At 41.4% G+C, this 16,094-nt stretch overlaps 1 protein-coding gene across 1 annotated transcript in view; it reads left to right on the forward strand.

The window, feature by feature from the left end:
- Positions 1-16,094, forward strand: part of AGBL3 (AGBL carboxypeptidase 3) — a 1,419,881-nt gene that overhangs the window by 699,753 nt on the left and 704,034 nt on the right. The window contains exon 9 of the mRNA XM_044087180.1: positions 12,982-13,108. Coding sequence (XP_043943115.1) covers positions 12,982-13,108 — 127 coding nt within the window. The remainder of the gene's footprint in view (positions 1-12,981; positions 13,109-16,094) is intronic.

Consider the following 16,094-nt stretch of genomic DNA (forward strand, 5'->3'; position numbering starts at 1 on the left):
GTAGAAAGTATCTAACCTTTGAGAGTATTTATTTTTATTTGGTGACACAGTGAGGGCCACTCCAGAAGGCCTAGCCATCTTTTTCAACTACTATAATTTGTATTAATATCAACTTCTCTCACCATAATTGGATACCCTTTTAAGAGCCTTATAGTAACTGACTGGTGGCAGTGAATCTACCTTATACTCTGGACAAAGTTGGTAGAGCAGGTAATCTGTGCCAGCCTTTCCATGTGTGTGTGTGTGTGTGTGTGTGTGTGTGTGTGTGTGTGTGTGTGTGTGTGTGTGTGTGAAAATTAAATCTTAGTGTGTGTGTCAGCTAATTGGGGTATGGGCACGAAGCACTGGGTTCACAGAGAGTTTGCCAGAGGACTTGGCTTGCACACTCAACTGAAGACCTAACCCTACAGCTGTATCAGTGAGCAGTCTTATTGGGAACCTGGAGGGAGACAGATGTAGAGAAATCCAGACCTCGGGTTGTGTGTTCCCTGTGTGCTCTTAAGGGAAGTTGTACTTGATGCAGGGAGGTCTGCATCTGGAAATACTGAGTGTATCCATTTGTATTCAAGTGTATGTCCCTGTCCAGTGTCAGTGGTGAGGATTCAGGCTCTTTGATTACTGACGCAGTCTGGGAATGTCACATATTGGTAGCAGTGGTGAGCATATTGGTGGCAGAGGTGGGATTATCACATGCTCACATGTTGAGCATTGGTGTGGATATTGAATTCCTGTAGCCTGTAAGAAGTTGACACTAAAGAAAGGTGTACTCTCATTAGCCACGTGGTAGGCATTCAGATTTGTATATCACAATAGTTTTATTTATTTACTTTTTGTTGGCTTAGTCAGGGAGAGCAGGGAAAGATGTCAGCAGAGGATTATGACAAGCTTACAAGGAACCAATTGGCTGAGATGTGCCAAGGTAAAGGAATGGTGCACACCAACCTGACTAAAGGGGAAATTATTGCAGCCTTAATGACAGCTGTATCACAGACTAACAACCAGGAGGATAACCAGTTTGGTGATTGGAATTTGCAGTCCTCAGAAACAGGACAGTTCAACTTTTCCTCAGAGGACTTAAAAATCTGTCTAGAGTTACAGACTTGAACTGGAGGCCAAATGTTTGGAACTAGAATCATCAGAGAGACTGCAGCATCTGGAGGCCAAAGAAAATGAGAGACTCTGGTTTTTGGAGGTTGAAGAAAAGGAGAAGCAGTATCAGCATAAGTGGGAGATGCTGACTCTTTGCCATGGTCGTGGAGGTAATGGGGAAAGGAATAACTGAACCACAGAAGCATTAAAGGTCAGTAAATTCCTTCCACAATTTACAGAGGGTGATAATTTTGATAGTTTTATTCATATATTTGAAAGAGAATGCAAGCAGTATAATGTTGACCAAGGGCTTTGGGTACTGTTCCTAACCCCCTTGCTCCATAGTAAAGCTGTAACTGCTGCTTCTAAGTTGTCTGATACTGATTGTTTAGATTATGTTAAAGTTAAGCACTGTTTATTACAATGTTTTAATTTGACACCTGAAGCTTGCAGAAGAAAGTTTCGTGAGCATAGACACAAGGCAGATGAAAGTGTATGTGACTATATTGCTGAACTAAGCACTTATTTTCATAAGTGAGTGAGAGCATGTCAGGTCACCACTTTTCAAGGGCTAGTAGACTTTTTGGTGAAGAAACAAGCCCTTAACACTTTGCCTGAGGACCTGAGAATTAGGTTGGCAGACAGGGAATGGAACTCTGCAGATGAGTTGGGGAAAAAGATCTCTACCTAGCAAGCAGGGAATCACTGCCCAGGAAAGGGATACCCAGTGCTGCATATGGATATAAGAGAACCCATGGTGGGCAGCCTAAACTTCCCCAACAGAGTCTGCCAGTAAGAGGGAATTCACTAGTTCAGGTGCAGGGCCAGGAGCAAGGGTTAAATGTTTTAAATGTAACCAGTGGGGCCATGTAGCATATAGATATCTACGGAGGCAAGGTGGGGAACAAAAAGTGGGGGAGCCAACAAGTAGGAATAACAGAATGCCAGTGGTAAGCTATCTGAAGACAACAGGGGTACCAAACTACCAGCAGAGTTTATATCCGGTCTTGGTGGATGGAAAACAGGTCACTGCCAAGAGAGACGGCTTTTGATATAACCATTGTGAAGCCTGCAGTGGTTAAAGAGGTGCAGTACTTGCTTGGGCAATCCACTCCAGTCATATCTTTAAGAGGGATCCCATTTCAAATGCCTTTGGCCAAAGTTCACCTTGACTGGTGAGGGTGGAAAAGGAAGCAAGCAAGTAGGTGTGTTTGAGGCTGTCCCTGCAGATGTCTTGGTAGGGAATGATTTTGATAATGCAGTACCTTGTGTGCATGCAGTGACATGCAGTCAGGCTTGGAGACAGGCATGTGGGTCTGGTAGCCTGGGGAGACCCAGACAGACCGCACACCTGAAGCTAGAACTGGTGATATGACTACTTTAGGGAGGGAGCTACCCTGTAGCAGTGAGACTGAAGGTGAGCCACAGCTACTGGTGGGTACTTATGTTCCCTTGGACAGAGTGACTGCAAGGGCAGAGGCAATTAGTAGTACCCAGACTGACAGTGAAACACCGCCATCAGAGGATACCAGACTTCCTGTGGAAGGGGAGCTGGGAAGAGTTACAAATAGAGTGTTGAGACTGGCTCATCTTTCAGACCCTACATTACAAGGCTTGAGGAAGGTAGCTAGGGAGCCAGCTGATTCTCAAGGAAAAGGAGATTCTGTATACTGGAACAAATGGTTACTGTATAGAGTGGACCTCTGAGGGATGGCTAGAAGGTGAGGTAATACAGCAGTTGGTAGTGTCCAGAGCCTACCATCTGGCATTTCTAGCCATAGCTCATGACATTCCTTTTGCAGTTCATATGGGCATAAAGCATACCAAGGGACATATTATAGATAACTTTTATTGGCCTGGGATTGCCAGGGATGTAACAGGGTACTGCAGGACCTATGAGTAGTGCCAACAAGTAGGCAATGTAGGAGACACGGTCAAAGCTGCTTTGATGCCTTTGTCTGTGATTGAGGAGCCATTTCAGAGGGTAGCTATGGATATTGTGGGGTCTCTAAGTATCCCAAGTTCCACAGGGAAGAAGTATATCCTAGTGGTAATAGATTATGCTACTAGATACCCTGAGGCAGTGGCTCTGTCCTCCATTGAGGCAAAGATGGCGACAAATGCTTTGCTAGAGATTTTCAGCAGGGTACGTTTCCCGAGAGAAATAGTGACTGACAGAGATGCCAATTTCATGTCAGATTTCCTGGCTTGTCAGTGGAAGCATTGTGGGGTGCAGCACCTCTATACTAAAGACCATGCTACAGGCATTTGCAGGCCATTTTGAGAGCGTGGGACAAATATTTGCCCCATCTGTTTGCATACAGGGAGATGCCCCAAGAAAACACATTTTTTTCACCATTTGAGTTGCTGTATGGGTATAGAGTGAGGGGACCTCTAGATTTGATTTGTGATTTGTGGATGAGTGAGTGTGAATCCCTCAAGGAGGCTTGTCGCTTGTCTGTTGTAGTAAATAGGACAAGAAGGCTTGGGGTTTCATTCAGATGCTTTAATGCAAACACATCAGGATGGATAGTAGCATCCTGAAATACGAACAAACTAGTTAACAGACAGAGCATACATACATACATGCTTACATCTCAACAGCTAACTGCAAAATGGCAGTCAGACTTGCAAATGCTCAGTATTTATACATGTGTGCAAGCTGTTGGATAGCTTCTTAAAGGTATATACACACATCGATCTACATCCTCCCTCTTAAAAAGATTGCCCTTTGAAAAAACAATATCAGAGCTAGACATGCATTACTATGTAGATTGGAAATAAAACACAATGTTCATGTCCAAGTTGCTTCATATCTGTTGGAAGGTTTAGAGATTCGACCATATCTTGTAAGTTAACATTTGGGAACAAATTTAGCAACAGGGATAGTCTGCAGTTCACAACTCGTATCAGGAACTTCTGGATTCATCACAGAAACAGGAATGTCCTCTGGAACTTTCTCTGGAATTGGAACATCTGACAACTTACTCTGAGATAGTCTTTCTCACAGGTTATGTGCTGTGGTATAGGCTCGGATGCTTCAGATTCCGCCTAAATGTTACTCCTGATTCCACAATGTATGATCTTGGCTCTGGACCAGTATTGTTCATGACACCAATCCGATCTTAACCTTTGGGAGTCTGCATCCTTACCACTTCTCCTTCTCATAATGGATTGAGCAGTTTACTGGTCTTATCATAGTAGGACTTCTGGGATACGTGCTTCTTCAACAGGTTGGCTTTCCCTAACCTGTTGTTCTTGATGCATGGAACTAATAATTGACTACTAATTGGTAATGTGGTTCTGTTTTGTGTTGTCAGAAGTCTCTGAGCAGGTGAACCAAGATGTTTATCATGAGGAACATTTCTGAGATTCAAGAGATTCAGGAAAACATCAGTATTGTTTCATTTTGACTTCTCTAGTAACTGCATTGCACTTTGAACTCCACGTTCTGTCAAACTATTTGACTGTGGGTACTCTGGACTACTCGTGACATGAGTAAAGTCCCATTCTTCAGCAAATCTTTTGAACTATTGGCTTGTATACTGTGTGCCATTGTCAGAAATAACTGTGTGGACTACCATGAACAGCAAAATGATGCTTCATCTTTGTAATGACTGTACTGGATGCTAGTTAGGAAGTAAGTCAGTCTCGAACCAATTGGAGTAAAAGTCTACTATGACCAAGTAATGTTGACCATTCCACTCGAAGATATCTGTGGCTACTGTCAATCAAGGTAGTTCTGCAATTTGGTTAAGCTGAACTAGTTCCTTCTGTTGATTAGGCTTTGTACTATTACACACTGAACAAGATAAAAGTGCTCTGTCAATATCTTGTGACGTAGAAGGCCAAAATACTAGTTTTCTCGCCCTTCCTTTAGTAGATTTGATTGCTGGATGACCACGTTGCAAGATAGTAGTGTACTTTGGTTGCAAGGACTTTGAAACAATTACTTTTGGACCTTTCATTATGATACCTATGTCGGACAAAATATCATGTCTGCATGGAAAATAAGGTTGCACTTCTTAAGGTAAACTAGGATAGTTTGACAGCCATCCTTGATTAATAAAGTAGTTGAGCCTCTGTAAAATTCTACCTGTGGCTGTGTGGTCTCTCAGCTCATCAAGACGTGTGGAGAAAAAATGTCTCACTTCCATAACTTCAAAATCAAGGCTCTCATTCTCATGCTGTTCTGTGGTGTTTCTGGGTGATCTGGCTAATGTATCAACAAGATAAAGAAGTTTGCCTTTCTTGTAGACAAGATTGAATTTGTACTTTTGCAATCTCAGCAACATATGTTGCAGTCTGGCTGAAGGTGAATGCATAGGTTTTCTCAGGCTAGTGACTAGAGGTTGTTGGTCTGTTTCAATCTGAATAGGTCTACTATAAACATAATTATAGAACTTCGAACATGCAAACACAATTGCCAAAAGATCTTTCAGTTTGGGTAAGAGTTCTCGATGCATAGGCAACAGGTTGATCCTGTTGTAGAATGACTATACCAAGACCATATTTCGAAGCATCACAGGAAAGTGTAACTGGTTTGTGAACATCATAGTATTTGAGAATTGGTGAACTAGCAATTCACTGTTTCTGGGCATCAAATGTTCTTTGGTGTTGCTTTGACCAAGACCAGGATACATCTTCATGTGTCAGCTCTTAGAGTGGTGATGAAAGTTGGCTCAAGTCTGGAATGAACATGCCTAGATAGTTGACCACGCCAGGAAAACGTTGTAGGGCTTGAACATTGTCTGGAGCTGGCATCTCGAAAATGGCTGTTTGTTTTGAGGGGTCTGGGCGTAGGCCAGTACTCTTAAATAAATAACCAACATAAGTAACTTCTTGTACCTTGAATTTGCATTTCTGGCATTTCTCAGGATTGAGCTTTAGATTTACTTGATATGCCCTTTCTAGAATGTTTCTGAAGTTTGTCATATTCAGCTTTATCATGACCTCCTACTAGTATGTTAACTATAATAGCACAAAAATTCCCAGAAAAAAATTTGCTCCATTGCACACTGAAAGACTTCACTTGCAGAATTTATCCCAAATGGCATTCTCAAAAATCTGTACCTGCCAAACCGAGTACTGAAAGTAGTAAGCAATGATTATTTTTTGTCAAGCTGAATTTGCCAAAATGAACTCTTTGCATCTAAAACAGAAAAAAGTGGCATTTGGCATCAATGCTGTGACTTCTTCGACTGTGCGCATTAGTTGATGAGGTCGTTTTAGCACTTTGTTCAAATCTCATGGGTCAATACAAATTCTAATGTCATCCATGCATTTCTTATGAGCTACCACCATGGAAGATACCCATTTAGTTGGAGTTTCAGCTGGACAAATTACACCTTGTCGCACCATTTTATCTAACTCGGCTTTGACTCTGTCCTGCATGGCTATGGGAACTCTACGTGCTGGCCTGAAAACTGGACTGATCTCTGGGTCTAACTTCATGGAGTACACAACTGGAAGTTCACCTAATTTGTCTTTGAACAGATCAGCATAGGTAGAAAAAAATGTACTGGGCAAAATTAAAGTAGTGGTCTTTCAAGCTAACATAATGGACTTCCTCATTAAATGAAAGCAGTCCCATTTTCAGACTGTCTCTGAACACTTATAATTACCGGACATGCCTCTTGACCACATAAAATAATAAGTCATAGCTTCTTCCAGCAGAGTAACATGAAACCACTACTGAGCCTTTGGTTTGAATGTCTTTACCTCCATAAGCAACAAGCTTCACACACATTGCCAAAACAAGCCTTTCACCTTTACACACTCTAGCAAATGTTTCTGCTGACATAACATTGCACTTGGAACCTGTGTCATCCTTGAGCTCTGTGGGTTTGCCACTTATCACAACATTACAAAATACTTTATTCTTTGCCCTTACGTCTACAGCATTGACTGTTTCATGAAGCACTGATACGCCATCAACATAGAGTTGGATTACAGCTTTCTAATTGATTAACTCGTCTCTTAGCATGTTCCTTTTTGATAAAAGAATGTGGGCCTTTTGATTTATAAAATCTTTTGAAGTGATTCCCTTTATTGCATTTGTGGCATTGTTGACCAAAAGCTAAACATTTCTCCCTTTTAGATTCATGACTTCCACCACAATTATTACAGCTAGCAATGAAGCTGGGTTGGGCCCATGCTTTGAGTTTGCTGACTCACTCATGTACTTCACTGAGACTGTGCGAAGTCTGGAATTTGCTAGAAAGTTCTGGAGTTTACGAGTGAGTGCTGCAGGAGTTACAGTTGCTGCCATGTGCTTGGGCTTGTTTCTTTTAACTACGTTCTGCATACTGTCAACATGAGCTTTATCACTGTGCCTTCTAGAACTATTCTCATTTTCAAGCATATTTGTGTGCTTTTCTGTGAGCTTGTATATCTGACAAATCTCACTGGCTTTATTTAAAACTAAATCACTGTCACGAAGCAAAATCTTTCTCACGGAATCATCTTTTATGCCACACACAAGTCTGTCTTTTATCAGCTCATCCCTTAAGTCACCACATCTGCACGTTTTAGCCTTGTTTCTCAGGTCAGTTATTTATGCTGCAAAAGTTTCACCAGGCTTTTCATCCCTTGTGTAAAATAAGTGCCTTTCCATTGTAACAGTTGTCTGGTGGTTACACATTTTTCTAAATTTACATTTTAAGCACTCTGGGTCCTCCCTTGACTCAGCCGGTACAACAATATGACTGTTTTCCCCCCTCCTGTATAGACAGCAGGTGCATACACAAATGAGCGTTCTCTTTCTATAGCTTCTGACCAAACTAAATTAAGTAGAATAAATGCCTTTGTATGGTCATCTTTATCAGAAAATGTAGCCTGTATGAAAATGTCGTACTCTTGCTCAAATGGGCTCCAGTTCTCAGTAATATTACTGTCAAACACAAGTGCATTGAGTTTTCAAAATCCATCTGTCATGCCCATAACGTATACTCAAACACAATGAAAATATGACCCTCATAATTATGAACAAACTCTACTGTGAGCTTGTAATAACATTCAAATGCACAGTAAGCTCTTTGAAATACTTTACTTTATGAAATATGCTCTGTAATAGCTATATTATATGAAATATGCCTTGTAATGTCTGTACTTTGTGAAATAGCTTTACTGTAACATTGCACAAACATGCAGACACTTTATACACTTCTGATAACTCTTGATATCTTTGCGTAATATGAAAATACAGGCTTTGTGAAAATGCGGTTGTTTCCCTTTATTTAACTCCTTTTATGCAATTCATACTTCATTTAAAACATTTTCCATAGTAATTCGAATATTTTTTATCAATATTGTACATATCAGTTTATGCAAAAATTATTTAGAACGTTCTATATGCCTCATTTCATATTATGCAAAAAGAAATAGTGCTCAGCAAGTTTTAATACCTGAAATTTGTTTCTGATCTGTTTTGCGAAGTTTGCATATTTTAGGATGATCCAGTCCTGTGTATTCTACCAGTATCTAAACAAGTGCCTTAAGTGGTTTTATCCAAGCCGTTTCGGACTCCATGCCCCTTCAGTATTCTTCTAACTCCATGTCCTTTTAGACACACCGTGTCTGACACCATGGTGCTCATTCATCTCTAACATATATAACAAGAAGGCTTGGCGTTTTGTTCAGATGCTTTAATACATACAAGCACATCAGGATGGATAGCAGCATCATTAAATATGAACAAACTAGTTAACAGACAAAGCTTACATACACACATGCTTACATCTTAACAACAAAATACAAAATGCAGTCAGACTTGCACGTGCTCAGTATTTATAGATTTGTGCAAGCTCTTGGATAGCTGCTTAAAGGTATATACACACATATTGATCTACAAGTCTGTTGTGGCATATGTCCTAAACCTCAGGACAAGGCTTAGGGAGCTCATGGGCTTGCCCCAGGAGAACCTGGCAGGAGCCCAACAGCAGAAAAAGGTCTGGTATGACTGGAACACTCGAGCCAGAGAGTATGCTGTGGGACAACAAGTGATAGTACTCATTCCTGTTAGACACAATAAGCTGCAGGCAGCTTGGGAGGGACCCTTCAAGGTGGTAAGGAAGGTCAGTGATGTTAACTACATGGTAGAACTGCTAGGCAGGAGGCAGGGGCACAAACTGTACCATGTTAACATGATGAAGCCTTACCATGATAGAGAGGTCTTGGTGCTGAGTATTTGCAGTGGATGGCAGTAGGAGTCTGAGGGGTATCTGGTGACTGATATCTGAGCCTCAAACTGACGCCTCAGTGGAAGGGATAACAATGTCCCAGCAGCTATCCCCTACCCAGGTTCAAGAAATCCAAGCAGTGTTACAGGAGTTTGGGGACATATTCACTGGGAAACTAGGGTGCACCCACCTGGTACAGCACCATGTGGACACAAGGCCCAAAAGACCTATAAAGCAGGCTGCTTACAAGGTTCCTGAGTGAGTCAGACAGGCTCTGAGGGAGGAGATACTGGAGATGTTGGAACTAGGAGTAATCCACGAGTCCAGCAATCCATGGGCCTCCCCAGTGATGCTGGTACTAAAGAAGGATGGCAGCACTAGGTTCGGTGTGGACTGTAGGAAACTAAATAGTCACACAGAGTCAGATGCTTACCCCATGCCTAGGACAGATGAAGCCCTAGAACAGCTGGGTGGGGCTAAGTATCTGAACACTATTGATCTTACCAAGGGCTACTGACAGGTGCCCTTGACTCCCAACCCTAGAGGGAGGTCAGCCTTTGTGACTTCTTGTTTGGCTTGTATGAGAGTACGAAAATGCCCCAGGGACTTTCTAGAGGCTGGTAAACCATATCCTAGTAGGAGCAGGAGATTATGCCATTGCTTACCTGGATGATATTGCCATCTACAGCCATCCCTGGCAAGAGTACCTTCAGAATGTCATGGAGGTGCTGGGCAGACTGCAGAGGGCAGGGTTGACCATTAAGCCCAGTAAGTGTCAGGTGGGTATGGCTGAGGTCTCCTACCTGGCACATAGAGTGGAGAGTGGTAAGATCAGGATAGAACCTGCCAAAGTGGAAGCCATTCAGGCATGGCCTACCCCTGTTACCAAAAAGCAGATGAGGGTGTTCTTAGGGACAACGGGGTAATTTAGAAAGTTTGTCCCCAATTATAGTACCATAGCTGTTCCCCTCACAGACCTGACCAGGAAAAACAGGCCAGGCAAGGTGGTGCTCCCCCAGCATGCAAGCATGCATTCCAGAAGCTTAAAGGAGCTTTGGGAGGACCCCCTGTGTTAGCCAGTCCAGATTGCAGCAAATAATTTGTTGTGCACGTGGATGCTTCAAACCATGGGGTGGGGGCTTTACTTAGCCAGGTTTCCTCACAGGGAAAAGAGCATCCTGTGGTATATCTCAGTCATAGACTCCAAACCAGGGTGGAATGTTATGCAGCTGTAGAAAAGGAATGTCTAGCCCCATAGTATGAGCACTGCAGAAACTTCAGCTTTAGCTGTATGGAAGGAAATTCACTGTAGTTTGACCACAATCCCTTAACATGGCTACACAGACCCAGCCAGCAAAATGTCAAGTAAGGTGGAGCTTAAGATTGCAGACATATATGACAAGATTTATACAAGATGCTTGTGTTACAACTGTATTAGAACTGTATGTCATTTGTATATCAAACTGATTTGTACTGATGTTTGTGCTGAAAATGTATTTGTGAGCTTTGTTTGTGTTAAAATGCATCAAAAGTGCACCCTGCTGGAATGAAAAGAAATGTATGTCTGTTATTGCAACTAAATTAAATGTACCTGCTAGCTTTCTTTAAGAAAAATAAGGGAAATGTAAATGAGCTGTTAAACCATTAAAACGTCACCCCACAGTGCTGAATAGGCCCGGAGAAGCTAGGGTCTGGGAAAACGCCTTTGTTCATTAGCTCAGTAAAAAGAAGGGGAAGCCCCAGATACTGCCATAAATATTTAGATGTGTATTGTAGCCATCTATGCTAAATTCCTGTCTCAGCTTCAAAGGGGAATACTGTGGAGAACCTAGAGTGAGGTGACCAGACAAGGTCATTCTGCCAGCCCTCTTGGAAATTATATTTTAGATATTGCAAAGAGAAATCTGAGAGTATTGAGTATTCTGTTTTGGGGAACCTGGCTAGAAAGACCCTCACCCACAGCATCTTGCCTTGTGATAGTAAGTAACTTTACTAGAGAGCAATAATTCTTTTAGATTAGTCAGGAATATAGTGAAGCTTAGTTTAGATACTGTTTTTCTTTGAGTATGTCCATCAGTGTTCTTTTCCATATGTCCTGTGATTTGAACTCTCTGGTTTACCATGAAGATATATTTATTTATTTATTTATATATATATATATATATATATATATATATATATATATATATATATTCAGTATTTTCATGTTTTTATTACTTATTATTAAATATGTTTAAAACTTTTATTGTGGATGATGCTTGTAGAAAGTATCAGACCTTTGAGAGTACTTATTTGGTGACTCCTGTGTGGGCCAGTCTAGAAGGCCAAGCTGTCTTGGTCAACTACTATCATTTATATTGATATCAACTTCACTCAGCATAAATTGGATACCCTTTTAAGAGCCTTATAGTAACTGACTGGTAGCAATGAATCTACCTTATAGTCTGGGCAAAGTTGGAAGAGTGGGTAATTTGTGCCAGCCTTTCCTGGCGTGTGTGTGTGAAAATTAAATCTTAGAGTGTGTATGTCAGCTACTTGGAGCAGGGACACAAAGCACTGGGTTCACAGAGAGGGTGCCAGAAAACTTGACTAGGGCACTCATCTGAGTACCTAACCCTACAACTGTACCAATAGGGAGTCTTACTGGGGACCTGGAGGGAGACAGATATAGAGAAATGCAGACCCTGGGCTGAGTGTGTTCCCTGTGTGCTCTTAAGGGAAATTGTACTTGATGCAGGGAGGTCTGCATCCTGAAATACTGAGTGTATCCATTTGTATTCCAAGTGCATGTCCCTCTCCAGTGTCAGTGGTGAGGATTCAGGCTCCTTGATTACTGGTCCAGTGTGGGGACATCACATATTGGTGGCAGTGGTGGTCATCACAACCAGTAAGAAATGAAAGTTTTCTGCCTGATTAGGCATCTGTCATTTTAAAGTCAACATTCATTTTTAAATAAACTGGGCTTTGCTTTTGACGAGCAGATCTGCACTGTGCCAGTATGAACAGAGTTTGCTCTCAGCTTCATCTGCAAGCTTTTGTCAACATGCATCATCCCCTTAGGAAGATGATGTGACTAGCCACTCAGTCTAATCCATAAAGAATGACTGTCCAGGTAAATATTTTAACTTTGGTTTTTAGCTGGCATAGGTGGATCCTGTTGTGTGTAGTCCAGTAGGTTGCTTGCAGAATTTAGATATTTAAATAAATCATTCATTCATTCAGTCTCCTGTTAATCCAATTCATTCAATTTTGGGTCACTGCAGAGCAGGGTCCTGTTTCAGTACTCACCCATTACAAGGCATAGGAACTGATCCTGAACAGGGTACCAGTCAGTTGCGGATGCAGACTTTCACTTTCACATGGCACACAGAACCAAGCCCAGTTAGAAGGAATGTCAGCTCAACTGTCACACATCTTTGGGATGTGGGAGGAAGCTGGCACACCTGGTGAGAACCTACACTGGCACAAGAGGAAATGCAGATTTTTGCACAGAAGGTATTTCAGCCAAGAAACAAACTGGAAAACCAAACACCGTAAGGCAGCAGTGTTAACCACTACGTCAACTATTTAAAAACATAAACAGATAAATATGACAAAGCTTTATGTGAAGTTAAACCAAACATCTGTTTTGAGGTTTTTTTGTACTTTTCTTTAATAAATTTACTGTTTTGACAGGATGAAAAAACATAAACCTCTATTTTGTTCTCCCTAGTTCTCATTTTCTGACTGCAAATTTAAAGTTCAGAAGAGCAAAGAAGGCACAGGTCGGGTTGTGATGTGGAAGTTAGGAGTCAGCAACAGCTATACTATGGAGGCTTCTTTTTGTGGATCTGTTATTGGTAGGTATGACTTCATCTATTGCACAACCTTCTGTATATTGGTGGCAGAGGGCTTTTGCTGTCTGCTTCCAGAATTAAGTCACATTTAGATAGCTAGCCAAAGACTTACTTAATGTGTACAATTTCTGCTTACTTTGGGAGATTATAGTTGATCTGCAAGACTGCAACTTATGTATTTTGTAATCCTGTTGTAAAGCATGTCCCTAAATAGGATTGCTGGATTTTGGAAGTACATCTGGAAGTTTACCTTACATAAATGGAAATGTCTTTTGAGGTCTGCCTCCAACTTCCACACAACTCACCAGATCCACTAGTGCACTTTCTAATAATAAGCCACATACTTGGAAAGCCTGCAGCTTATTTTAGTTATTTACTGCATTTTTCTTATGGAGGACAGCCTGAAATGTTTCTGCTTTGAGTTTTTGTAGCAGTTAGATTTTTCATCCAGCTTTTAAAATGCAGTTTGCATTTAAGAATCAACTATTTGTGACCATGTTGACTTGTACTGCTCTGCTGAATGTGGAATTGTGTCCTACCCAGTATGTACTCTTCTTTTGTGTCTAAAGCATATCTTACATAAAGGAAAAGAAGTCCTTTGAACTCTCTCCTCAATATATACATAACTTCCCTGTCCCACCCATGTTTTATAATAATCAGCCATACAGTTGGAACACCTGCATCATATTTCAGTAATCTACTGCATATTTTAATTGGAGCTGGAACTCTTGGCCTCAGTGATCTGCCCTGACACAACTGACTGTTTGAATTTGAGAAGCAGCTCTGTCTGACCGTATTTCCATTGGACTTAGAATTGTGCTTCATGACTTTCATTTGCTTTTTTCCACCTGTTGTGCTTGAGTTGCCATTTACTTAGTGAAGTAATTGTTCCAACCTTCTCATTTGATGATACTGCTTTCCTGCCCTTATCCTAAGCTTATTTTTTAATTATTGGTTAACTAATTGGTATAACTACCCCTGCTTGAGGACTTAACAGTAGTTGCTTTTACGCATTGCTTTATGCTGTGGCTGTTATTATGTCCTAAGATGGAGTTTTGGCTTACTCCTGATTTTTAACCTTTGCCCCTCATGTGCTTTTACGGCTGTTTTTACCTCCTAACATGGAGTTTTGGCTTACTCCTGATTTTTAAATGTTGTTAGACCCTTTCATTCCCCCTGCCCTTGCCACCACCCTGTTTCATGTTTCAAACATTTTCCCATCGTGTATTTCCTGGAAAGCATAATGCTGTGCTTTCTTTGTTGAATCTACTATAATGCACTACAGTGCGTGCTTCCATACAGCTGCAGTTCTAGCTAGAGTGGGTGTTCATTTCTTGGACTGACACTACTCAGGTTCACTAGTTGCAAGGGCTGTGAGCCTAGGTCTTGCCATGAGGTGGAGCTGCTGCTGCAGGATTTTGGCAGACCTCTTCCTTCTGGATAGGTGAGCTGGTTTTGATCCTTCACTACCATCACTCCCTCCCTCCCTTATTGCTCTGCATCACACAGGCTGCTCACTTGCAGAATCGTTAGGACCAAAACCTATATTCTGCAGCACTAACTACTAATTTTGATGGCAGAGCAGCTGCATCTGAGTGTTGTCAGCATGTCACACCATTTAATGCACTAGACTCCAGCTTGTATCTGAAAGATCCTCTGCTGACAAAAAGTGGCTTCTGTGCTACTGCTCGTGTTATGATACCGGATGGTATGCCACAGTGTGTTTGGGACAGTTCGCTACTTTTGTAGTTGTAAACTGCCTTTTCATGTCCTGTTGCAGTGCCATAAAGTGTGGGATAATTCTTGAATACGTGAAAACCCTTAGGCAATTCAGTTCCCATCTAGTTGTCTTTATTCTTTGGCACTGCTGGTTATTGAATGGGGGCTAAAATTGCATCTATATCACATTTTCGATATTTCAAAATATTGACTCTGATATGGTCGACACCATATCATCGATTTTTGAAACTTCGAACATAAAAAAAAAAAGAAAACTAAACAATGCAAGCAGGGAGGCAAGCCCCCCTGCACCCCACACCCTCGCTACTTAAATATACCAACTCCAAGATTGCACTGCATTGCAGTAAAGGGAAATCTCCCCTTATGGAGATTTCTGTTAAAACGTTCGATGTCTCTCACTTTCGCTGATATGGTGCCGACCATATCAGCTTTGATATTTTTAGTTTTCAACGAAGCGATATAGACCCGCTAAAATTATGCCTCTTTTAAGTTGACATTGGGTTACTCCTGTTAAATTCAAAGCTGTGCTAATATTCATTGTATTATTTACTGTCCAGTCATAACATCTTGGGATTCCTCTCTTCAGGGAGCCTAGTGGCTGACTGACTTTCAGAAGTCTACCTTCCCCCTTCTGGCTTCATCTGACACCATTTCACCTGGGCATTTGGATTTCAGAGGCATAAGTAGAGCTTGGACAACAGCACCCCCTGATCTTTCTTGCTGCATTTCCAAGTTGCATACCTATGCAAGTTTTTTTCAGCCCAATGTGTAAGTCTCCGTCTGGGGATCTAGGTAAGTACCCATTTGGAGAAATCTTTCTGCTCTGATGTTATCTTTTTCATTTGTTCCTAAATTAATGGGTCTTGGATCTGGCTCAGACACTTTCACTAGATTCACAGATCCAACTCTCATGCTCTACTCTTACCTGTAATGCACCACCAACCAGGCATACCTTGGATCTTGTTTACCACCATATCACTGAGATGCAGATCTCCTTCTCTTGATCCTTTGGGTGAATTTTTCAATGTCTTCCAATTGTAGGTTTACTCCTGTTGAATTATATATTTCTCTTTCACTCTTCCTTGCTTCCATTAGTTTTGAGTTCTGTCCATCAGGCTATTCCATTTCTACCACGTCACTGTTGGGTACTCATCGAAGTATCATTGTTGGTACTTTTCCTTTCTTCTCTTGTAATTCTTTATTTTCTACCCTTTAGAGGACATTTCTAGTTACTATTGTTTCCTTTTCT

The sequence above is a fragment of the Protopterus annectens genome, chromosome 11.part0, assembly GCF_019279795.1.
Source record: "Protopterus annectens isolate FY-2018-M chromosome 11.part0, PAN1.0, whole genome shotgun sequence".
Taxonomy (NCBI): Eukaryota; Metazoa; Chordata; order Ceratodontiformes; family Protopteridae; genus Protopterus; species Protopterus annectens.